General features: G+C 47.0%; 1 protein-coding gene across 1 annotated transcript in view; it reads right to left on the bottom strand.

The window, feature by feature from the left end:
• Positions 1–777: 777 nt before the first annotated feature.
• The window catches only part of TMEM132C (transmembrane protein 132C), a 439,931-nt gene continuing 416,546 nt past the window's right edge, over positions 778–24,162 (bottom strand). The window contains exons 6-9 of the mRNA XM_522557.8: positions 14,593–14,798; positions 12,521–12,794; positions 11,211–11,402; positions 778–3,601 (exon numbers count right to left, since the gene is read on the bottom strand). Of these exons, the coding sequence (XP_522557.5) occupies positions 2,396–3,601; positions 11,211–11,402; positions 12,521–12,794; positions 14,593–14,798 (1,878 nt within the window). The 3' untranslated portion in view covers positions 778–2,395. The remainder of the gene's footprint in view (positions 3,602–11,210; positions 11,403–12,520; positions 12,795–14,592; positions 14,799–24,162) is intronic.

Genomic DNA, 24,162 nt, shown 5'->3' with positions numbered 1-24,162 from the left:
TAAATCAGAACCTCTGGCGACAGGGCCTGGCAATCTGTGTGTCATCAAGCTCTCCTGCTCACTGATTTTGGGTACTGGTGCAGATGACGGTGGATCAGTGAATGAACACCCTCCTGCTCATTGATTTTGGATACTGGTGTGGATGACGGTGGATCTATGAATGAAAGCCCTCCTGCTTGCTGACTTTGAGCACTGGTGTGGATGACGGTGGATCTATGAATGAACACCCTTCTCCTCACTGACTCTGAACGCTGGTGTGGAAGATGGTGGGTCTATGAATGAAGGCCCTCCTGCTCTCTGACTTTGGGCACTGGTGTGGATGATGGTGAGTCTATGAATGAACACCCTTCTCCTCACTGACTCTGAATGCTGGTGTGGAAGATGGTGGGTCTATGAATGAAGGCCCTCCTGCTCTCTGACTTTGGCACTGGTGTGGATGATGGTGGATCTATGAATGAACGCCCTCCTGCTTGCTGACTTTGGGCACTGGTGTGGATGATGGTGAGTCTATGAATGAACGCCCTCCTGCTCTCTGACTTTGGGCACTGGTGTGGATGACGGTGGATCTATGAATGAAAGCCCTCCGTATTAGGAATCACTGTGGATCAGTCAAGAAACCAAAAGGGAAAAAGTTTTTTTGTTGTTGTTGTTTTTTTTAAAGATTGGCAAATATATTGTCTTCCCTTTAGCCTAAGGGTTTAATTCTTCTGGGGTTGTATATTTTGGGGTGGGAAATAGCAATTAAGTGAAACAAAACACACCCCACAAGACACTGACTTGTCAAGCCATGAAAAGCCTTTTAATGACAATTGGCATCACAGGTATAAATAAATATCTTCTTCTTTCTATCTATAATATGTGCTACAAATATATTTTTCAAAGGTCCAACCCAGGTTAGGAGGCTTCAAGGACCCTTTCTTAGCTACTGATTATAGTAATTAAAAAAATAAACACAATAAACACCCCTGGAATCTTTGTGAGCGCCCCCCCTGCGGAGAGCACGAGGGCTGTCAGGCATCTTCCTCCTGCAGCCGCAGCCAATGGTGCACACGGAGAACTGGAGTCAGGTGATCACGAAGGGGCTTATTTCACTGGCGTGGTCTACGTTGCCACATGTGTCGCTTTGGATGAATGCATTTTTGCAATGTGCTGCTACACAATTATGCTGTTCAAAAACACAGTTGATTGACAATCTAACATAGATTTTATCTTTAGAGTTTATGCTGGTATACCCCACCCAACAACGTAAGAAAAACAACTCAAAAACCCTCCAAACAGTTTTTATCTTTGTTCATGTTCAGCATCAGTTATGTCTTGTGATAGACCCAGCCCACCAGGTTGGCTCTGATTACACCTGGGCGTGGCCTCTTTTTTGATTTAACCCAACTTTCTCCTATATAGGAACATCCCCACGATGACAGGGGTGGAATCCCGAGGGGTCAGGTGGTCCAGGTGGGGCTCTGTTCTCCTGGCCACATCCCGTCTGCACAGCCCCTCACAGGGCCACACCTGCTGGCTTTGCCCTATGGTAGTGGTGATGGATTAAGGACAGTTCCTCTCCTCCCCCCGGAAGGCTCTGAGAGCTCCCTCCAATTGTACAAAACCAGCCACTATCAACAAAGCTGGAGGGATATAGAAAAACATTCAAGTTACTACTTAAACAATGGATTAATTGGCATTGTTCCTAGGAACCTATCTAATGAATAGGAATATAATTTATGTTTCATTTAGGAAAAATATACTGCTTGATTCTCAGAAATAAACATTAAATATAAATGCAATGGAAGTCTAGGACACAGAGAGAGAGAAAAAAGGAAAAAGTGGAAAAGAAAATAAAAGATGATCAAGTAAAGATTTAAAACTCCTTAGTTCTATCCCAAGAGGCATCCCTTGTTAAGAAATGACTCCTCCCCAGCCGTGTGGTGACAGTTGAAGGCTGTCCTTGGAAAAGTGAATAGTGAATTAGAATGGAAAATGTCTCTTAGCAGGCCCTATTTTTATATTTTGCTCCTTTATTAGAAATATAAACAGATGATTATTTCTCTTTTTATTTGTCTTTTTGCATTTTTTAACAAATAATTTTTGGTAGCTTGTCTGTAGTATGTTTTGACTCATAAAATAACCTTCCTAATTTTGCCTGTGCAGTTCAGTAACTTGGTCTGCACTCCCCATGCCCCAGACTTTATTCCCCTGACCTTTGAAAATCCACCACCATTAACTGCTAAAAATCCCTTGATACAAAAACGTCTTTTCCTGACTTCAAAACTTTCCAACTGGTCTAGCATGGACCCTGGGACCGTCCCTTCTTAACCCCACTGACAACGCCTTCTGCCCCACTTGGGCCAGTTTCCAGTACAAGGAAGGCATCTGGGCAGGGCCCTTTGGCTAGAGGGGCCTAAGCCTTATCTTTGAGTTTCTCCAGATAGTTTCTAAGTTCCTTGGGGGCACCCACAGCCATGTCTTGACACACCCATTTGATGTCCTCATCATTGCTGCTGACGATGGAGTTCACCGTGGGGCAGCTGTCGTCCGGGGGGATGGTGGTAAAGGTGGTGAATTTCACCTTCTTCCTCTTGGAGGTGGGCGAGTGCAGGGGGTCCTGCTTCTGTTCTCTGCCCTGCCGCCCCCCGGAGTCGGCTGACCTGTGAATCTGGCTCTGCACGTGCTTGTGGGAGCCACCATTGAGCAGGAGATGGTTGCTCTCCTCGCAGGCCCCCGGTCCGCGGTCTATGATGGTGGTGTGCTCGTCCTGGGGCGGTGGCGCGTCCCCCATGCTCTCCAGGAGTTCGGCCTCATTGCCAAGCCACACCCAGTCATGAGAGTGGGTCATGGAGGCCTGACCTTCCAGGGGCACTTGCTTGTGCCTGTACTTCAGGGCAAAGGTGGCGCAGTTGATCAGGAAGACGAGGATGGCCAGGCAGAACACCCCCAGGAGGGCGTACATCCCTATCTCCAGATCACTCAGGCCCCGCGGAGTCTGCACCAGGTCGTTTTCCTCCAGCCCACTCCCGGCCTTGGGGAGGTCCACGTGGGCCGGGAAGTTGGTGAAGTCAATGGGGATGTTCTGCAGCTGCCCCTCTCCTGCCAGCCTGCCCCCGTCTGCCCGACTGTTCTTCACCACTTTGTTGTCCAGCAGGGACCTGGCCGTGGTAGTGGCTCTTCGGAGAGCCCCTTCCTCACGCTCCACGGGAGAGCTGCCATAGAGGTGCCCATCCTGGCCTGTGCGCTCATGGTGCTGGCCCTTCTGCCGGCGGTCGCTGGCGTGGTTCTTGATCTCATCTTCCTCATAGTCCCTGCCGGGGCTGGAGTCAGCATCGTTCTGTCCGAACTTGACCCTGACGTTGCCGACGCCCACAGCCAGGATGCTCTTGCGTTTGGATTTCTGGCAGGCCTCGGCGATCGTCATGTCCACTCGGATCAGTGGGCCCTGGCCTTCCCCTTCGGCCACCACAACGGGCCACCTGGGAGAGCGGGGCTGGGGGACTGACACGACAGCCTCGTCCTGGGAGGTGGCTGCCAGGGAGAAGTCCTTGGTGTCGTAGATGTCCAGGGGCGTCACAGAGCCGTCACTGAACTGCAGCCACGTGCTGAATACAGCCTCCTGCAGGGACACAGGCAGTTAGAAGACCACGTGGGGGATGCCTCTTCCCTTAGAAACCCCCTCCTAGGAGGACGCCCAATGAAACAGGGAGCAGGACCTCAAATCCAGACTCAGTAGCTCATGCATCTGGGGAGAAATCATACAGGTTTTCTATCAGGGGCAGAGAAAGCACCTTAATTTAAACAAGAACAAATGGGGATGTGACTAACAGCGCCCTCATAATCCTTACCCGGAACAAACAAATGGCAAAACAAAAATCCCTAAGTGAGATGAGGCTCCAGGTGGCTTTATCCACACAGTTACTGCTTGAATCAGTCAGCCGGTGCATCTTCACAGACAATGACTGGCTTCTAGGGCAGGCCCTGGTCATTTTGTCACACACTCTGTGATTAGTGGCCTAAGTATGATGAATGGATACAGCTGTTGTCTGTATCCAGCCTGATGACAAAGGTTGATGGGCAGGAAACACTGTCAGAACCAATGACATCAGAAAGGAACCTCCCCTCTTCTGCCTGCACTGCCCCCAGTGAATTAAGCTTTGCCTGAGAAACAAGAAAACAAGAGCATTTTGCCCTTTAAGGTTGACCCTGTTGAGCCATTGCAGATGCTTTGCTTGGCTGTAGTTGGGCGGCAGTGATGTGTGGGACGCAGTACATGGCATTGGCTGGTGGGCCCCGTTCAATTGTGATGCCTTTGCTCTGCATGGGTAGCAGAGTGAAAGAGGAAGCAAAGGGCCAGTGTGAAGGGGTTGAGTTTATTTTGCAGACTCACTATACTTCTGTCAGTGACCCAACAGCTACGTAAAAATTATTTGCCATTGTGGGGACTGGTAAAAAAAAATTGACTTTATGTGCCTGGCTTATTTTACTCAAAGTAATGTCTTCCAGGATCATCCATGTTGCTGCAAATGGCAATATTTCATTCTTTTTATGGCTGAATAATATCCCAAAAAAAGGGGAAGCTACTGGCCTAGAAATGCCACTCACACCCATGCCTATGTGACTGGCAGATTCTCATGAGCACAAGGTTTCCTGCTGTCTCGCCTCCTCCCCAGGGCAATAATGACATCCTCTCCCCTTTGTGTGCCCACAGCAAACATAATCCCACAGAAGGCCTTATTCTTGACTTAGCCATGGGTACTTCTATTCTGCTTCCAAGAGTGGGAACTCCCATGAATAGAGGAGGGTGAAATGTGCAATCCTAATCATAAAACAGACAGTCCATATCCACTGGGCACTCGCTGTGGGTCAGGTGTTGTTCGCAGTTATTACAGAACGCATTTTCTCCTCTTCCACAAAGTAGGTTGGGTTATGCTTCCTGCCCAAAGAGAGGTTAAGAACTGTGCTCACATGCACGCATATGTTCATCGCAGCACTATTCACAATAGCAAAGACATGGAGTCAAATAGCGAAGACACAAAGTCAACCTAAATGGCACCTGATCCACAGCAAGTGCCCAGTGGATACAGGCTCTCCACTTTGTGATTAGAATTGCATATTTCAGCCTCCTCCATTCATCTAGGAAAAACTCTCCAGACCATTAATGATAAACTGGATAAAGAAAATGTGGTACACACACACCGTGGAATACTATGCAGCCATAAAAAGAACAAGATCCCATCCTTTGCAGGGACCAGATGGAGCTAGAGGCCATTATTCTTAGCAAACTGACACAGAAACAGAAAACCCAACACTACATGTTCTCACTTCTAAGTGGGAGCTAAATGGTGAGAACACATGGACAGATAGAGGGGAACAGCACACACTGGGCCTATTGGAGGGTGGAGGGTGGGACCAGGGAGAGGATCAAGAATAATAACTAATGGGTACTAGGCTTAATACCTGGGTCATGAAATAATCTGTACAACCAACCCCCATGACACAAGTGTAGCTACATAACAAACCTGCACATGTACCCCTGAAGTGAAAATAAAAGTTAGAAAAATAAAAAAAATAAATATGTCCAGTCATATCGTTAGGAAGAGGCAGGATCAGGGCTGGAACTGCTGTGGCTTTAGAGCTGAGCTCTTGATCACTGTGCTAGGGACCCCCTAGAACAACCACTGCCAGAGCCCATTTTATCAGCCCCACAAAGACCATGATGACTCACCCTCTGCTGAAAAAGTCAAGTAGCTGCCTCCTTTCCTCCCTGCCTTTTTCACAGCAAACCAGGTCTGACCTCGTGGCCTTCCTGGACCTTTGTCCCCATCCATCCCGGACACTGTCATCGCAGCCCAGGGAGGCAGCAGCACCCACTCCATGGACGGGGCATGGGAAAATCCTACCTGCTGAGCCAGAGATACAGCAGCAAAGCTTGTGTGCGCTCTGAGCACTGGATGGAGATGTCGCCACTCAAAACCAAAAGCCCACACTTGGGTGTGATAACTACCTCTGTGGTATGCGAATTGGGAGAAAAGAAACTCACTTGAAGTTGGACCTGTGCAAATGCAAATACAACCTCCTTCAGAACAAAACAAAGCCGAGCAACCAGGGCTCAAGAGGTGCTCATGATACAAAGAAAGAAAAGTTACAACATGTAGGTGGAAAGGCTGCACCGGGAGGGGGCGCATTAAACATTTACACAGGAGGGTGAGCAGACTGATATGTGAGATCATAGAAGACTCCAAAGGCTATAGCTTAAAGGAAACCAACAAAAAACAATAGTCTATGAAATAAAACAATAAATAACAAATGTTATTTATGAAATAATAACATTTCATAATAATACATTTCATAATAAATTTCATAATAAATGTTATTTATGAAATAACATAAAACGAACCAACAAAAATAGTCTATGAAATAAAATTAAAAAGAAATTAAAAGTTTAATTAAAAAATTAAAGAGACATTAAAAGGAGTTGAAATTGTCTCAATAAAAGCAAATGGGGGCCAGATGCGGTGGCTTTTGCCTGTAATCCCAGCATTTTGGGAGGCCGAGGTGGGCGGATCACCTGAGGTCAGGAGTTCAAGACCAGCCTGGCCAACATGAGGAAACCCCATCTCTACAAAAAATACAAAAATTAGCAGAGCATGGTGGTGGGTGCCTGCAGTCCTAGCTACTCAGGAGGCTGAGGCAGGAGAATTGCTTGAACCTGGGAGGAAGAGGTTGCAGTGAGCCAAGATCGCACCACTGCACTCCAGCTGGGGTGACAGAGCAAGACTCTGTCTCAAAAAAAAAAAAAAAAGAATAAGAAGAAGCGAATGGAAGCAGAGCAGGAAGGAAGGGGTGCAAAGAGCCACGTAGAATTTCTAGAAATGAAAAACATAGTCACTGAAATCAGTGACTCAATGGGTGGTTCGAACAGCAGATGAGACATGTTCAAGGAGAGAATTACTGCAGTGGGAGACAAAGCCACCCACGTTACCCCAAATAGAACCACAGGCATATCAAGAAATAAAACTGTGAAGGGCAGGTGAACAGACATAAAGGAGAGAATGAGAATGTCCAACGCTTGTTTGGTAGGAATTCCAGAAGGAAAAATTGGAGTAGCCTGGGAGCAGCCAGTGTTCACAGCAATGATGACTCTACATCCCGCAGGACCAAGGAAGAATGCTAGCAATTAAAAAAAGAATTCTGATGACATCGTTTGAGCATCTGCATGTAGCTGTAGCTGAAGATCCAAATGCTTGGACATGAACTGATACATTCTGCTGTGTGTGAAGGCAGGTTGAGTTGGATTGGGTCATATCACTTGTTTTGGTAAGCCCTGGCCAACACCAGCTGGCTCTGAGGGGTGAGCCTGTGTAGGAAGTTTTAGGAGGGTGTGGAGTTCTCTTTGGGCGGCTGCCCATTCAGCTCCTGCTAGCTCAACTTTCAATGATCAACTTTGCTTTTTTTTTTTTTTTTAACTTATTTTTTGCCCAAGGTCACTCTCTGGCTTCTGGAATCCATGTGGTTGTGCCTACAGCAAGATGTGCCAAGGAGTTAATAACTGCTGTGGGCAGCCCTCAATGAAGGACTCATGGAAGTTGTTATATTTATCCCAGATCCCTTGCCCCTCAAGTGCAGTAACTCTTCTGGCCTTTCTAGACCGGCACACAGTCACCCAGCAGACAGGAGCTCCGGCTGCCCTTGGCGGTGGCTGAGTTGGTAATACACTCTACTGGTTGCATTTCTCTTCCTTCCATCATCCCCGACTTCTCTACTGGTATTGTCTTCACCACCTGAATAAACTACTTGCACCTGAATCCTTGTCTCAGGCTCAGCTTCTGAGCAGACCAAAACTAAGACAGAAGAGATGGCTCAGGGATGTTGGTGCTCACCCTCGTCTTCTCTGTCCATATCAGCTGATGAATCACACAATCCAATAAGTCCTTCTAATGCCTCAACCTCATGCACGAATACCAAGTGATTTCTCCTTTCATTTTTCTATCCTACTTTCTTTAGAGCAAACAAGGCTTAGGGGAACATGCAGGCTACTACCCTCTATTTGTAGGTGTAAAAACCATTCAGATTTTCTATTTCAAAGTTGAAAATATCATGAACAAGGTGCCAGCCTTCTACACTCTAAGGGGTGAGATAAAAGACTGAACAGTGTGCAAGTTCATCGTGGCTGACATTTCATCTTGAATAATTTTTCTTCACAAACTAGATGGGGAAAGAAGTTAACATAAAAAAGCCCCTGAACAGCAGACAATCGGAATTAAAGCCTCAGAACACCGTTGGCTTGCCAAGATCCATCTCCATCAGCCCTGCTGCATGATTGAGACTAACTTCTTCCATTAGCTCATTACAGAGAGGCTGGAATGTAGTGTTTCATCAGGAGAAGCCAGCGCATTTCCCCAAAGATGAGAAATTCTGAATGACTTAAAATAACACATGCCCAGAAATGATTTAGAGCTCTATCCTTTCAAGAGTCGTGTCTGCAAATCAGATGAACTACATCCACAAATCCCCCTAAGTCAGTGCTAGGGGACACCAATTACTGTCAGCTGATGAAGACAGATGGGTGACAGGAGATGGGGAGCGGCCGGCCATACCCCATGCCAAGGGGGTTGCAATGCCAATCGTCCACCCTAATTCATTATCCATTCTCAGCAAATAGCTTCATGCTTTCAGCTTTCTCTCTCCCACTTTCCTCTGCTCTTTTTTCTTCTAATCCCAAATGTGAGAGTATTACTCTGCTCTTTGTAAACCAGAAAACACCATGTTGATTTCCTGGCCCATCTGCCCCCAAAGAAGACTTTAAGAAGCCAGTGCTGTGGGCTGGATGAGGACCTGCCTGCACCCCAGGTCCCTCCTGCTGACACTCTGGGGCAAAATCAGGTAGCAACTCTCTCCTCATTAGGCAGAATTCCTGGAATGGCCCACCAAAGATGTTCTGCGCCAGTTCCCAGGACATGGGCATGGGATGAGTGACTGCTGTCATGATTATGTTATATTGTTACATGGCACAGGTGACAGAGTGGTCTTCCTGGATTACCTGGGTGAGTCCAGTGAAATCACATGAGTCCTTAACAGCTGAGCGATTTCTCTAGCTGGTGACAGAAGGGGAAGGTGGAGAGACTGGAAGCATGAGAAAGACTCCATGCATTGTTCCTAGTGTTGAAGCCGATGAAGGTAGGGTGGGGAGTGAGAAGGAATGCAGGTGGACTTGTGGAACTAAGAGAGGATTCCGGCCAGTAACCTGCCAAGAATTGGCAACCTCAGTCCTATAACTGCAAAGATCTGGATTCTGCCACCACCCAAATAATTCTGGAAGCAGATTCGTCCTTAGAGCATCCTGGTAAGAACTCAGGCAACCAACACTGTGATTTCAGCCTCCTGATACTCTGGGCATGAACCCAGCTGAGCCCACCCACTGCACTGTCAGCTAGTAAGTGCGTGCCATTTTCAGCTGCTAAGTGTGTGGCCGTCGTTACATAGCAGCAGATAATGGGCACATCTCTGAGCACTGAGCATCATCACTCTAGCTCTTCATAGACCCCACTACTGGACAAAGCAGCCACAAGGATTTTGCACAGTCTGCACTGCTTGCTTATAACACCAGCCCAGCCCCTGTAGGCATTTGAGTTTGCAGTCCTTGAACTGCACTGAAATCCTGCACTATGGCTGGAACGTTCCAATCCCCCCTAGAAGAATACAAGCCCCTAGACTTTGTCATCATGCCTGCTCCCTTAACCATCACTGCCCTCTGTTCTCATCATCGTGCCTCTGCTTTGTAGCACTATCGTGTTCCTGCTAGTGCATGTCAGGGGATCCTAACCCCTACTACTAACCCCTGGGCCCTGTCGCCTGTGCCAGCCACATGACACCTCCTCCAGCATTGCTCAGTCCATAGTGGGATGTGGATTTAATCTGAGCTTCCTCCCCAGACCGCCTGCCTGTTGTGGCCGCAAGTCACCAGAGGAAACTGGGTTTGACGCAGAGTGTTCTGAGTCAAGACTGTCTGCTCTGATGGAGCATCCAAGGCTCTGTGTGCTTTCACTAAAATAGTGATCATAATAACAGCAGCCATTCCCAGGAAAAGAGCTAACACTGGCTGGCATGTGCCAGCCACTGTTTTTAGCAGTCAACATTGTTAAGCCTAATTTAATTTGCAAATGGACTCTTCACAGGTGTTGTTACTTTCTCATTAAGGATTGAGACACGGGTGAGGCGTCTTGCCTGAGGTTACATAGGTGGTAACGGACACAGCTGTGATACCATCTGGGCCTTTTGGCTCCTAACTTTGTACTCTTCTCATAAGTATTGTTCTAATGATGACATCAGAAGCAGAAAGTCCTGCAGACAAGGTAAACACCCATATGCAGGTTGTTAGGGTCAGACGAGCCCATCCTGGCTGTGTTACATGGATAAACTCTCCCTGCTCTCTTTCTAATTTCCTGTCTTCCAGCCCAATTCTAAGAGTCATTCAGTCACTCAACCAACATTTATTGAGCACCTACTATATGCTGGCCCTGTGATGGTCACTGGGGATAGAGCGATGAACAGGGGGCTTCTCTTGTAGAAGCTTATATCCCATGGAGGAGAAACATGCTTTATGTGGTAAGAAATGGGGCTGATTCAGACCCATTCGCTGTGAGCAAAGGCATTTATGAGAAGAGGGTATCACAACTGGGTATGAAAATGAGAAGGAGCCATGCTCAGCGGTGAGGGTGGTGTGTCTCAGGTAAAAGCAACAGCAATTGCAAAACCCCTAAAGAAGTGCAAGGGGAGTGTGTGCCTCAAATAGGATGAGAGAGACTGAGGGCTGCACAAGATAAAGTCAGAGATATAGCCAGGGGCTATGTTGTGTGGGGCCATGTGGGCTGTCAAAGGAATATGGTCTCTTTCTAAGTGCAATGGGAAGTCATTGGAGCATTTTAAGCCAGTAAAAGGCATGATGTGATTTATGGTTTTAAATGCTTGCTCTGCTCTTGAGAAGAGAGGGGAGTGCAGGGGTAAGAACGGCAGCCAAGAGACTTGGTGAGGAGGCTGGTAAATGGTCTGTGTTGCTCAAAAGCTATGTGGGTAACATGAGCACTTTGTCTGCAATGACATGGCTTCCATTGTGGAATATGGTTCTGCTAACCTGCCTGCATTTCTCACTCCACCCTGCCCCTTTGCTGAAGCAGGCACAGTGGCTGACCCTGCTCCCTCTGAACCTCTGGCATTTGGCCCCCTACCTGTTTGGGGGTCCGCAGCACCTCCTCAGCTGTGACCACAGCTGTTATGGCCTTGCTGTTTTCTGCGTTGGGGTAAAGGGCAACAGACAGCCCAGCCACGAGCTGGATGGCCAAGTCTGTCACCGACACTTTGTCATCTAGCACGGTTATTGTCTTCTCTGCCAGGATGGAGTCAGACAGTGGAGACAACACCTGTGGGATTGGCAGGACACAAGGAAAATCCATCACACCTGTTTCCAGATGTTATCCCCTTTCCCGGCAATATTTCTTCCATCCCAACAGGCCTGAGGTCCAGAATACAGGGCAAAGGAGTTACATATCTACTTCACTCTATACGCTGGCCCATCCCATGCCTTCGTGAGAATCAAAGTTACCCTTTCCCCAGGACACCTTAATTCTACCTGTTGAAAAATTGGAATAGATATTAAAATCCATTCAGTCTTTAAAAGGGAATGACCCCTCCTATTTAGATGAAGTATGCTTGTACAATGCACAACCTGGTTAACTGTACATGGTGATCCTGTTGAACAGACTCATGAAGAGTTGAATTATAAATTTATAAAAGTGAATTATAAATAGTTCACTCCTCCCACCACCACCACAATGTATCCTCTGCCAAAACATTGCTTTCTGCCTCATCTTGTAAGCCAAATGTTGGGCTTGAGATGTCCAGGGGAAATGATGGGAATGTGCTAACCATTTCCACATATGGTGTAAGGATCCTGAATGACATTCCAGAAAGGTGGATTCAGTAGGGTGGGACTTGAGGGATTGAGGAAAAGGCTGTTCATGCCCCATCATGAAATTTTACCATTCTATACACTTCCTTGAGTGAAAAAGAAGGAGCAGGATTTCAAAGAGAGTTTGTTGAATAAGTAAATGGCAGGAAGACAGAATGACTGAAAGAAGGAAGAAATGAGAAGAAGAATCCATGCTTTTTCCCTGGGCCACTGGTAGAAGTGGTACATAGAGAAGACCATGGCTATTTCTAAGAAGGCATAGGGGGAATAAGTTAGAAAAGTGTGGACTAAGAAGGAGAATCAGAGGTAGGATGCGGGTGCTGGGAGGTGGTGGGAATGGTAGCCATTGAGAATGAGGTCACATGGGAAGCTAAGAGGGTGCAGCTGCCACCTTCTCCATTCTGTTTGGAAGGAGAATGGACTCAAGATCTGGCCTGGGCTCATCTTCCTGTGTTCCCATGATACACACGGGTTGGGGAATCGGCCACAATGACCTGCCCACCCATCGACTCTCCCTCAACACTGCACACATGCCCAGTGCTGGGGACACAGAGACTCCCAGCTCCCTACCTGGATGGTCGTCATCCCAACCTCTCGCCCAACCAGGACCCGGCTGTCCTGGAGGGTGGCCACGTGAGGTTCCTCCAGCTTCATGAAGTCTGCCACCAGGTGAGTGATGTCGAACTGCCAGTTAGGACTAAGCAGGTAGTTCGGCTGGCCCCACGGACCGGCGCCCTCGGACACAAACTGGGTGAGGACCCGCACGGTGGCGTGCTGGTACTGCAGCGCGCAGCCCCGGCCCCGCCGCTCCTCCTCGTCCTCATCCTCGCTCTCACGAGTAGGCCTTGTGGGAAGGGACAAAGAGCTCTCAGATCCAGGGAGAGGAGTCTAAGACGTTCTTGAGACAGGCAGGCGCTTGCCTCAACCTCAAGGAGACCACATTGAAGACACGAGCGCCAGGACCATGCAAGGGGCACCAAGCCTATCTCTAGGCAACACTAAGTGATGGGCATCTCTTTCTCAAATACATTTATTGAAAAATAAAAGACAAGGGCTAATATGTACCAAGTCTGCACTGTCTCATAAGTAGGCATTGGACACATGTGGCTATTTTAATTTTTATTAATTAATGAATTATTATTATCTTTTTAGAGACAGGGTCTTGCTCTGTTGTCCAGGCTAAAGTGCAGTGGTCCATCCTAGCTCAATGCAGCCTTGAACTCCTGGGCTTAAGTGATCCTCCTCCTTCAGCCTCCTGAGTAGCTGGGAATACAGGCATGGACTATCATGCTTGGCTAATTAAAAAAAAAAATTCTGTAGAGATGGGGTCTTGCTATGTTGCCCAGGCTGGTCTTGAACTCATTGCCTCAAGTGATTCTCCCACCTTGGCCTCCCAAAGTGCTGGGATTACAGTCCTGAACTACCACACCCAGCCCTAAATGTTAATTTAAATAAATAAAAATTAGATAAAAAATTGGACCTCCTCATCACACTGGCTACAGTCCAGGCACTCCATAGCTACTTGTGCTAGTGACCACCATATTGGACAGAGGGGTTCTAGAACATTCCACCACTGTAGAAAGTCCTATTGGACAGAGCTGTCTTACACACTTGAGATGTGGCAGGTCCCATTTTATGCTTCCACATGTATGAACTCTTTTAACCTCATAACACTATGAGGCAAACTCATAATTATTCTCATGAACAGATGAGGAAACTAAGGCACAGAGAGGTTAGGTAGCTTGCCCACGCTCACAAAGCTAATTAGTGGCAGAGATTGGATTGGAGCCCAGGGAGTCTTAATTCTTCCCCCTCAGGGATGTGGAACAAACTCATTGTCTTGGCCACTCACGACCACAGACTAATCTGAGGGACTGGGTAGATTCACGGCTGTCCTCCCACATCGGGCCAAATGCCTTCAGCTTCTCCTTGTAGAGATGGATTCCGCATCTCACTCTCCCACTTACTCTTCTTGAAATGCTCTCCCTTATGAGAAAGGCCCTGGTACCTGGGGGACTGTCAGGAAAAGAGCCCTGATGGTCTGGGGTGGAGCATTCCAGGCAGGAAGCTGTGAACTCAGGAACACCTTCACTTAGCTAATGTCTGCTAATCCGGGGGTCACAGGGCTGAGAAAACAAGACCCCATACTCTTGCATGTGACAGACAGACAGTCCGGAATCCCAAAAAAATTAGAAGCTTTTGGCAAATAGTGATTCCAGCATCCACTAGAAACACAATTAAACTTTATCCAATAATTTGATCTGCACAGAACATTTCAAGCTTATAGATATGCATAAAGCACAGGAAAGGACTGACTTTTTTTTGGAGAAAATAAACCAAACTTCAAATTACCTGGTAACCAAGATGCTAAAAAAATGTATTAACTCCATCGTGTCATTTTGGGAGAGCCACTTTCAAGAGACAGCCTCATATAAGCCCCAGTGTAGAGTGCGGACAACCTGGGTTTGACACAAACCTGCTGTTTAGCAGCTTTTGGGCCTGGCTGGGTTATCTGGGAGCCTTGGGGAGATTCAACTGCTGAGATAATACCAGCATCTCTTAAGCATTGGGTCCTTTAGTGTTAAGGTCAGTAAATAAAGTTGTTGTTTTGGCTCTAGGGCATCTCCCCATCCGAGGCTCACCTCTTATTGGTCACAATGGGGACCCTCCAGCCCTTTATCTGGCTGAGCTCCGTGTCAGAGACCTCGATCTGCAGGGGCAGCCGGGGCACCCACACGGTGACACGCAGGGGGGCGCTCAGGTACTGGTATGTGAAGTTCACCACCGCATCCATCTTTCCTTTGATCTCTTTGCCATTGACAAAGATGTAGTCACAGCGGTCAGACACCTGCAAAGACAGAGGGAGAAAGGATGGAGAAGTTCATGGGGCCTTGGAGACCATCCTTTTTTTGTTTTTCCTATTATCTTGCAAAGCACAAATGCTTAATTCTGGTTTCTCCTAAAGCAGAGCCTGAGACAAGGATTTGGTGCACTCAGTTTAATTGGGAGGTGACCCCAGGGAGCAGGGGTGAAGGAGCAGATGAGGAAGACAGAGAAAGAAGAAAACCCAATAGGAAGGTGCATTTTTTAGGCTGTTACAGGGACCATGGGCTCGGTTTTCAGAGGCTTCATGAAAAGTATCTAGAATTGTCCACTTGAGGAGTAAGAGGAGGGAATATTTTTAGCTACCATTTCTTATTCCTACTGGTTGAGGGCTTGCCCCACCTGGAACAGAAAACAGAAAGCAGATTGAGGTGAGACTGCAATCAAGAAGTGAACTTGAACTTGTACAGAACTGCAGCTGTAGCTGAAATCTGGGTGGGCTGAGTAATTTGATGTGAGCACCAGAGGTTTTCACACCCTGGGTAGTTATGTCTTTTCAGAAAGTCAGCTGCACCCACAACCCACCCCATCCAGCTTCCAAGGATGCAAAGGGCCCGTAGTGCCTTCCTCCCCAGCATGATTCTCACTAATTCTGAGGTCTCTCCCCTGCATGCACATGCAGGCCTGATGCAGGTTCTTCACGGTCCCCAGGCTTTGGCAAGGCCGGTCCCCGTGCCTGGGAGCACCTTCCCATCCCTATTTGCCTGACCTACCCCAGCTCAGGGGTTCCTTATGAGACCCCTTCTATGGTCTTCTATGACCCCGTGGGATTATTTATATAATACGTGTTCATTATGTGAATGGCAGATCACATTAGGGACTACCAACCTATGTTCCCTTTCCCTATGTGCCTCCCTTTCCTTTTCCCCTTTCTGGCAGATTGCTGTCTCAGGAAAGGGATGAGACAGAGCAGAAAGAAAAATAAACACACAGACTAAAAAAATAAAGGTTGCAAGTATTTGGCTTTTGTGTTCCCAGATTATTCATTCAAATATGACTCTATCTACCAGCCCAGAGGGCATTCCCAGTGTAGCAAGGAAACAGCAGAATGATACCTGTGTTCTCAAGCAGGCAGGAAGGGGCAATGTGGACAACAATGAGGGGCCATTGAAGAGGTAACCTGTGCGGACTGTGACCGGTAAAAAATGTCCCCTAGGAACTGTGAACAGAAGACTATAAGACAAGATGTGCCCTTCCCCAAGGCCTTGGCAATAGTTAAGTCCCCTGGAAATTAGACTGGTATTCTGTTTCTGCCACCCTGATGAATTGAAAACTGAAAATAGAAACCAAGTTGGGTTATAGAGAAACAATATGACCCCTGTTGAATAGCCAAGCTTATCAGATGTGATTTGAATTGGTCCCATGTGTCCATATCACCTCTTAAACTAAGAAACCTTTGAAGGCAAAAAGTACATTGTGTTCATTTTTCACCTCTGGGTTCCTTACATCAGCTGCTTATGAAGCAGGAGCTCAGTGAAATGGACATTGCATGGATGAATGGATGGATGGATAGATGGATAGACAGATGAACAGATGGATGAATGCACACACTGATGCACAGACAGATGGACAGATGGAAGAAAGGATGAACAGATGGATGGATGGACAGGTGAATGGGTGGTGGACAAATGGGTAGATAGCTGGATAGATGAATAGACAGATGAGCTGATGGGTGCATGCACACACTGATGGACAGACACATGAATGGATGGATGGACAGGTGAATGGGTGGTGGACAAATGAGTAGATAGCTGGGTAGATGGATAGACAGATGAACTGACGGGTGGATGCACACACTGATGGACAGACACATGAATGGATGGGTGGACAAGTGAATGGCTGGTGGATAAATGGGTGAATAGGTCGATAGATTGATAGACAGCTGAACAGATGGACAGATGCACACATTAATGGATAGACAGATGGGTGGATGCATGGATGGATGGATGGATAGATGGATGGATGGGCAGGTTAATTGCTGGTGGATAAATGGGTAGATAGCTGGACAGATGGATAGACAGATGAACTGATGGATGGAAGCACACACTGATGCACAGACAGATGGACAGAGGGATGGATGAGCAGGGCCTTCCCTTCATGGGGATGCCTGCTTCAGGACAGTCACCAAGGATCTTGGGGTTGATGGACGATGCAGTGAGAGACTGAGATGACATGGAGCCAAAAGCCACAAAAACACAAGAAGTTAATTCAAAAGTTTCTAGAAAGTGCTCAGGCAGTGTTTCCTAACCTTTCTTGGGTCATTCACTCTTTTGAGAATACACATAAAGCTAATTCTTGCTGGAGAAATGCACACACATACAGTTTAGTGGAATATTTCAGAGTTAATGAAGTCACTTGGAAACCCCTCACATAGCACTTAGCATACTAAGCTATAATTGCTGATTTGCTTATCTGTCTTCTGTCTAGATCATGTAGCTTGGAAAGAACAGAGTCCCCTTCTGGGGGGTCTGTGGCCTCGGCCAAATAACATCCAGTGCTGAATAAAGAACTCTTATAATCTGATCACCCTCTCTTTCCCCAGCTTCCGGGAACCATGGATGGCTACTCTGGGCTCAATTTTCATCTTCAACTTGCACTTCTGTTTGGAGAGGCAGCTGGTGAGGGCTGGGCTGAGAGAATTTGCTCCATCTGCTGGGGACAGTGGCAGGGAGAAGTTGGGGACAGTGGCAGGGAGCAGTTGGGATGGGAACACATGGATGGATCTTCTCATTCGTGGTCAAGAGTGGTTAAAAATGTTTACATGCTGATTAAAGAAGGAAGGCAATTTTAGTTGCCATCCCAGGCTTGTCATTAGCAGGTAAACACTGTCCTGGATCTGGGAAGGCATTAGCACAACAGTCGAGCAAGAGTTATATCAGTAATCACTTCTTTAATCAATGTTGTAATTTACAGACCATTGACTTTTCTCATTTATTACCTTTCTGAGCTCTGGTGGGAGGAAACCTGGCTGCTCCCGAATATATAAATAATTAAGAGCAATGCCAAGGGTATGAAGTAGCCGTGCATGATAGAGCCATCGTCACTGCTATTCCTGAAGGTGTCATAAATGTCTGGGGACATCTCAGGATGCATTAATCATCTCCTAAGTGGCCAGCAGTGAGAACCATCATATGAAAAAGTGAGCCCACTCATCTACAAAAAGGAACCAAAACCCCACAGGAGTCTTTTTAGTCCCTCGGCTTTGTTTCTCAGACTGCTTTTCATCTTTCATTGTGGATGAGCTGCCCATTGAGAAAACTGCCCACTGAACTCCATTCACTCTGATATTTAAACTCTGCGGACAGAATGCGTGGTAGCCATGGCCCAGAAATCAGTGCCTGCCTGTAAGGACCCAGGGGCGGTGGGGTCACGTGAGGCTTGGTGGAGCCACATATGGTCAGTTGCCATATTCCGTTATCACTCAGGCTTTGGCACCTTCCTGAGTCTGCACCTGCCTCCTAGGAAGAGCCTGGGGGTCACTTTCCAAGGGGAAGGCAGAGGCATCTGCCGGTCAGCCACGGATGTCCTGTGGGAGCCTGGCCTGAATCGTCATCTAGCCAAACTGGTTCTCAGACTTGAGCGAGCCTCAGGGAGGGCCTGTTGGCATAGACTGCTGAGTGTCCGACTCAGATTCAGCAGGTCTGGGGTGGGGACCCACATGGGCATTTGTAACCAGCGGCTGCGGATGCTGTTGCTGCTGCTGCTCTGGGTACCACTGTGAGATCTACTCCTTGCACCCTCTACATCCCGCTCATGATGGTAATCATTTAGTTATGATGCTTGGAAGTGCATCTCTGTGCTGACAACTCCTAAACTCCTGTCTCTGGATATCCACCTGCTTCTTCCACGTCTCCACTTGGGTCTCTAATTAACATTTCAAACTTATGTTCAAAAATCAAACTCCTAGTATGGTTTTTGTGCATCTCAGGGCACTGAGGTTGTGCTTGAATGAAGTTCAGATACAGGAAAATCAAATGCACATTTCTTGTACACCCAAGTTTGTGGACCTGCTCCGTTAATATGAATGAAATGCTCGTACACAGTGACAATCCCGCTTCACATCTGCAAGGTGCTTTCACGTCATTTTCTTTCTTTTTCTTTGAGCTCAAGTGTTTTATTGCACGATATGATAAATATAGTTAATAATAGCATATTGTACATTTCAAAATTGCCGAGAGAAAATTTTGAATGTTCTCACCACAAAAAGTTAAGTATTTGAGATGATGAATATGCTGCTTAGCTTGACTTAATCACTGTATAAAGAATACATTGTATTCATACATTATATCACTTAGTACTGCATAAATATATACAATTATAATCTGTCAATTTACAATAAAATAAAAAATTAAAAAAGAAAACAGAAAAGAAGCCTGGTCGCGGTGGCTCACGTCTGTAATCCCAACAGTTTGGGAGGCTGAGGCGGGCGGATCACTTGAGATCAGGAGTTTGAGACCAGCCTGGCCAACATGGTGAAACCCTGTCTCTACTAAAAATACAAAAAACAAACAAACAAACAAAAAACAACAACTAGCCAGGCATGGTGGTGCATGCCTGTAATCCCAGCTACTCAGGAGGCTGAGGCAGGAGAATCGCTTGAACCTGGGAGGCGGAGGTTACAGTGAGCTGAGATCGCACCACTGAACTCCAGCAAAGAAATGAAAACAGAAAAGAAACCCAATTTTTTAAAAACAATTTTTAAGGCTTTATTTTTTACCATAAAATCAATTTTGCCTATTCTTCCTAGGCCACCAGGTTTCTTCTGGTTATTATTTGCTTGATTTGTCTTTTTCTCTCTTTTACTTTCAGCCTTTCTGGAGCCTTCTGTATCCTGGATGTTCTAGATGCTTTGTAAAAATAAACACTTAGAATGATTTTTCTGTTACAATGTTTCCTCTATAACTCATTGTTCTTTTGCTGGAACTTTTAGCACGTTCATGTGAGTCACAATGGATGTTTTACTTGGATTTCTTTCTACCATATTATTTGTGCCGTCTATTTGTCCATCCTGTTTTCTTTTTGTTTTGCTTTTTTTTTAATCTCATTTTTTCCTTCTTTGACTATTGTTTTCATACTCAGTTTTTCTAGAGCTATGGACAGCAGTTATGATCCTATTTTTTAGATGAGAAAACCGAGGCTCGCCATGGTTGCGGCTCATCCAAGATGGAGAGGTAGAGTGAGAAATGTCAATGAGAGTTGGTTCAAGATTTGACTGGACTGTTCCAGCCATGTTGTTGATGCTGGGATTATGGCCTTGGCTGAATTCGTCCTTCCTGCCATGTGGCTGTTCGAGTCATTTGCATTCCTGTGGGCAGGTGGGCAGGGGAAAGGCAGGTGCTGAGAGAGGCCACTGTCCAGCAACTCTGGCATGCCCGTGGCAATGGGCCAGTGGCAGTCCGGAACCTCTCCTCAAGTGGCTCTGCTCACATTTCCTCATCCCATCCCCCAGGGGCCACTCGGAAAGGCTGTCTTTTTCCAAGTCTAGGCAGGGAACAGATGGTCCACACAAACCTGGAACTTGAGGATTGCTGATCGAAGGGGTGGGTAGGGTTAAGGGAAAACAGTGTGAGCCGGGAAAGCATGCCAGGGCTGAGAGGTAGGCAGTAGGTTGGTCTGCAGCCTCCAAACTCATGTCTTCCTGGAACCTCAGACTGTGAGCTTGTTTGGAAACAGAGTCCTTGCAGCCCAGGGGCCTCTTCTCAACAGTTGCCTCTGAATCTAGGGCTATTGTTGGAAAATGTTTAAATAATATCTCCTTTTCAGCTCTGGAAAAATCCTTAAAGGATGTACAAGTTCCTCTCCGATGTGCCTGGTTTTCTTCCCTGTGCATCTTCTGTGGGTTTCACACTGCTCACTCGACCCAGCTGCTGGCCTCCCTGCTGGTTCCTGAACATGCCAGGTGCACACCTGCCACAGGGCCTTTGCACGTGCTGTTCTCTTTGCCTGAAGGCTCCTCCCCTACTTGTCTGCCTGATTTGTTCTTCATGTCCTTCATCTCTTTAATCTGGTGGATCTCAACCTGGGCAATTTTGTCCCCCAGGGGGCATTTGAGCATCTCTGGGCATCTTGGTTGTGATAAATGGGAGGATAGATTTGCAACCGGTATCTAGGGGATGGAGGGTAGGGATGATGGTACTCAACATCTTACAGTGCCTAGGCCAGTCCCCTACAACAAAGAATTAACCCACCCCAGATGTCAATAGCACCGAGGCTGAGAATCCCTGCCTTGCTCAAATGTCAACTTCTCAAAGATTCTTTCTCTGACATTTCCTCCTTTTTTTTTTTTTTTTTTTTTTTTTTTTGAGACAGAGTCTTGCTCTGTCACCCAGGCTGGAGTGCAATGGCGCCATCTCGGCTCACTGCAACCTCTGCCTCTCGGGTTTAAGTGATTCCCCTGCCTCAGCCTCCCGGGTAGCTGGGACTACAGGCATGCACTACCATGCCTGCCTAATTTTTGTACTGTTTTTTTTAGTAAAGATGAGGTTTCACCGTGTTGGCCAGGCTGGTCTCAAACCCTCGGCCTCAAGTAATCCACCCACCTTGGCCTCCTAAAGTGCTGGGATTACAGGTGTGAGCTACCATGTCCAACCTGACATTTCCATTTTAAATGGCAACTCCCCCGAACCTCCCTTCCCTCTTCCTTGCTTCCTCTCTCTAGATTGCTTACTGCCATCATATGCACTGTAGATTTTACCTGCTCGCTTTATGTGTCCTCCCTCAGGAGAACCTAAACTCTAGGATGGCGGAGATTTTTGTCTGTTTTGTTTACTGTTGTATCCCTGGGGCCTAACACCTGACACACAGTGGATGCTCAATAAGTACGTGTTGAAGAATGAATGAATGAATCAGAGCTTGCAAACTGGTGGCCTCCCATCACATTTGGCCTACACAGTGTTGTTGTGTTTTTCAACAGAGACAGGGTCTTGCTCTGCTGTCCAGGCTGGAGTGCATTAGTGCAATCATAGCTCACTACAACTTCAAACTCCTGGGCTCAAGCAATCCTCTTTTCTCAGGCTTCCAAGTAGCTGGGACTACAGGCACACACCACCATGCCCAGTAATTAAAAAAGCATTTTTTTTTAAGAGATGGGGTCTTGCTATGTTTCCCAGGTTGGTCCAACTAATGGGCTTAAGCAATTCTCCCTCCTTTGCCTCCCAAATCTATAGAGCATGAAATGGCCGAAATGGTCTCAGCATCAACGGGGTAGAATGTTGCCAAGGTAACCACCACGTGTAGCCTTGGCAGGGAAAGGTGCTCAGGTATCTGGGTCACTGAACACACCCTATGCTCAGGGAAAACTCAGGGGTAACTGCTCACCCAGTGCCGCCAACACTACCCACCTATCACACACATACACACATATGCACACACATGCACACATACATGCACACACACATGCATGCACACACACGCGCACACATGCACACACACGTGAATGCACACACGCATGCACACACATGCATGCACACACAGGAAGAGATGGACTTTTATCAGTGATTGCTTACTTTATAACAACAGCAAACATTCATTGACTGGCCACAGTTATCCAGGCACCATTCTAAGACGCTCACATGGGTCATCTCTCTGAGTCCACACCATAAACACAGGAGGGCACTATTATACTTATCATATCCATATTGCAAATGAGAAAACCAAGGCATGGACAGGTGATGTACCTTGCCCGTGATCACACAGCTGGTAGTCATCAGTCAGGATTTAAACACAGCCAGCCAACCCTAGAGGTCTGCTCTCAGCCATGACGCTGAGCTGGCTCTGCACTCAGGGAGGCCCGCCTTCTCCTCCATCATGGACAGGGTCTACTTCCTCTCCCCATTGTTGCTGGACTTGGCTTTGGCCAGGAAAATATGAACAGAAGTGACAGCCATGCTTGGACCAGTCCAAGCTTGGACTTAGGAAATGTGTACTTCTGCTAGTCGTTGGAACTTGACCATTAATAGCTACTTCCTCCAAAGTAGCTATTAATACAATCTCTTAGCGTGGGCCCCAGAATGGGACACAAGGAACAAGGAGCTGACCGCAGCCCAATGGCAGCGACAGGCCAAACCCAGCAGAGCTCACGTCTTAGGCTGAGCTGTCCGGCCGAGCCCCGCTTACCTGCAAACCCATAAGCAAGAATAAATTGCAATCATCTAGAACAACCAAACGCTGGAGTTGTCTGTTACAAAGATTTGCTGACAGATTCATTCTGCTAAGAGATGGGATGTGGATGATCCTGACTATAACTCTCACGGCCTTTTACATGGCTTCCCCTCTCTTCCTTACCTCCCATTCACCTTTTTATCTTATGCTATTTTCTCTCCTGTTTAGGCAGAGGACACTGGCAAAATTGAGAAGAAAGCAGGGATTGGCAGAGCCCTGATCCCGGATTTAGGAGGCTTCCCAGGATGTGGGAAGACTCCTGTCAGAGCTTCTTGTCCTGGAGGGGCCACCGTTTCAGGACATTCACCAGGACCTGACTTTGGGACATTAGTTTAGAATCCCTTTCCTCTCGTTGCTGGTACCTGTTCTCACCCCAGAGAACATCTGGCATCTCCTGTGCAATGTGTCCTTCCCTTGCAGTGGCCAGAGCTGAAGTTTTACATTTTAAGGAGGTCTCTCTCATTACTACAGCAGTTCTCTCATTACTAAAGTGCATTATAGCTACTTCTTTGACATCACTGGAAGAGAAGGAAAAAGAAAAAGGCAGAGAAAAGTCAGGGCTAAGCAATATTTCTGAGATAATGTCTATGCTCTTCCCCTCCCTTTTACATCTTGCCCGGTGAAACGATGGCCAAACAGAATTCAAATGGCCAGGCAGAAATTTGTTCTGTGATAAATCACACTTTATCCAGCTGACAATGCACAATGCTGCCAACACTTGGACACATCTCCCGTCGTTCTCGGCTCAGGACTGCTGAGATATGGAGAATGTGCTCCCTATGGAGAATGCTAAGCCAAGTGATGGAAAGTCGGAAATAACATAAAAATACTGATTATTTCATTTAAGCCCCTGGATCCAGCCATCCCGGAAGCCAGGAAATCTCTTACAGTTCAGATATAGGAACCCCTAGATGTTTTCCCCCTTAATTCAGTTTGGGTCTGTTAACCAAAATCATCCTCTCAGATATAAGGGGTAATTTTACTGGATATCTTCACCAGCCCAGACCCATCGGTGCCACTCTTTCCACCAGCCTCTCAGGAAGGAGGACAAGAGGAGAAACATAAGAAACGTATAAAAATGAAAAACAGGCCGGGTGCGGTGGCTCACACCTGTAATTCCAGCACTTTGGGAGGCCAAGGTGGGCAGATCACTTGAGGTCAGGAGTTTG

The sequence above is a fragment of the Pan troglodytes genome, chromosome 10 (assembly GCF_028858775.2).
Source record: "Pan troglodytes isolate AG18354 chromosome 10, NHGRI_mPanTro3-v2.0_pri, whole genome shotgun sequence".
Lineage (NCBI taxonomy): Eukaryota > Metazoa > Chordata > Mammalia > Primates > Hominidae > Pan > Pan troglodytes.
The sequence above is the reverse complement of the archived record's forward strand: the minus strand, read 5'-3'. Positions and strand labels throughout refer to the sequence as shown.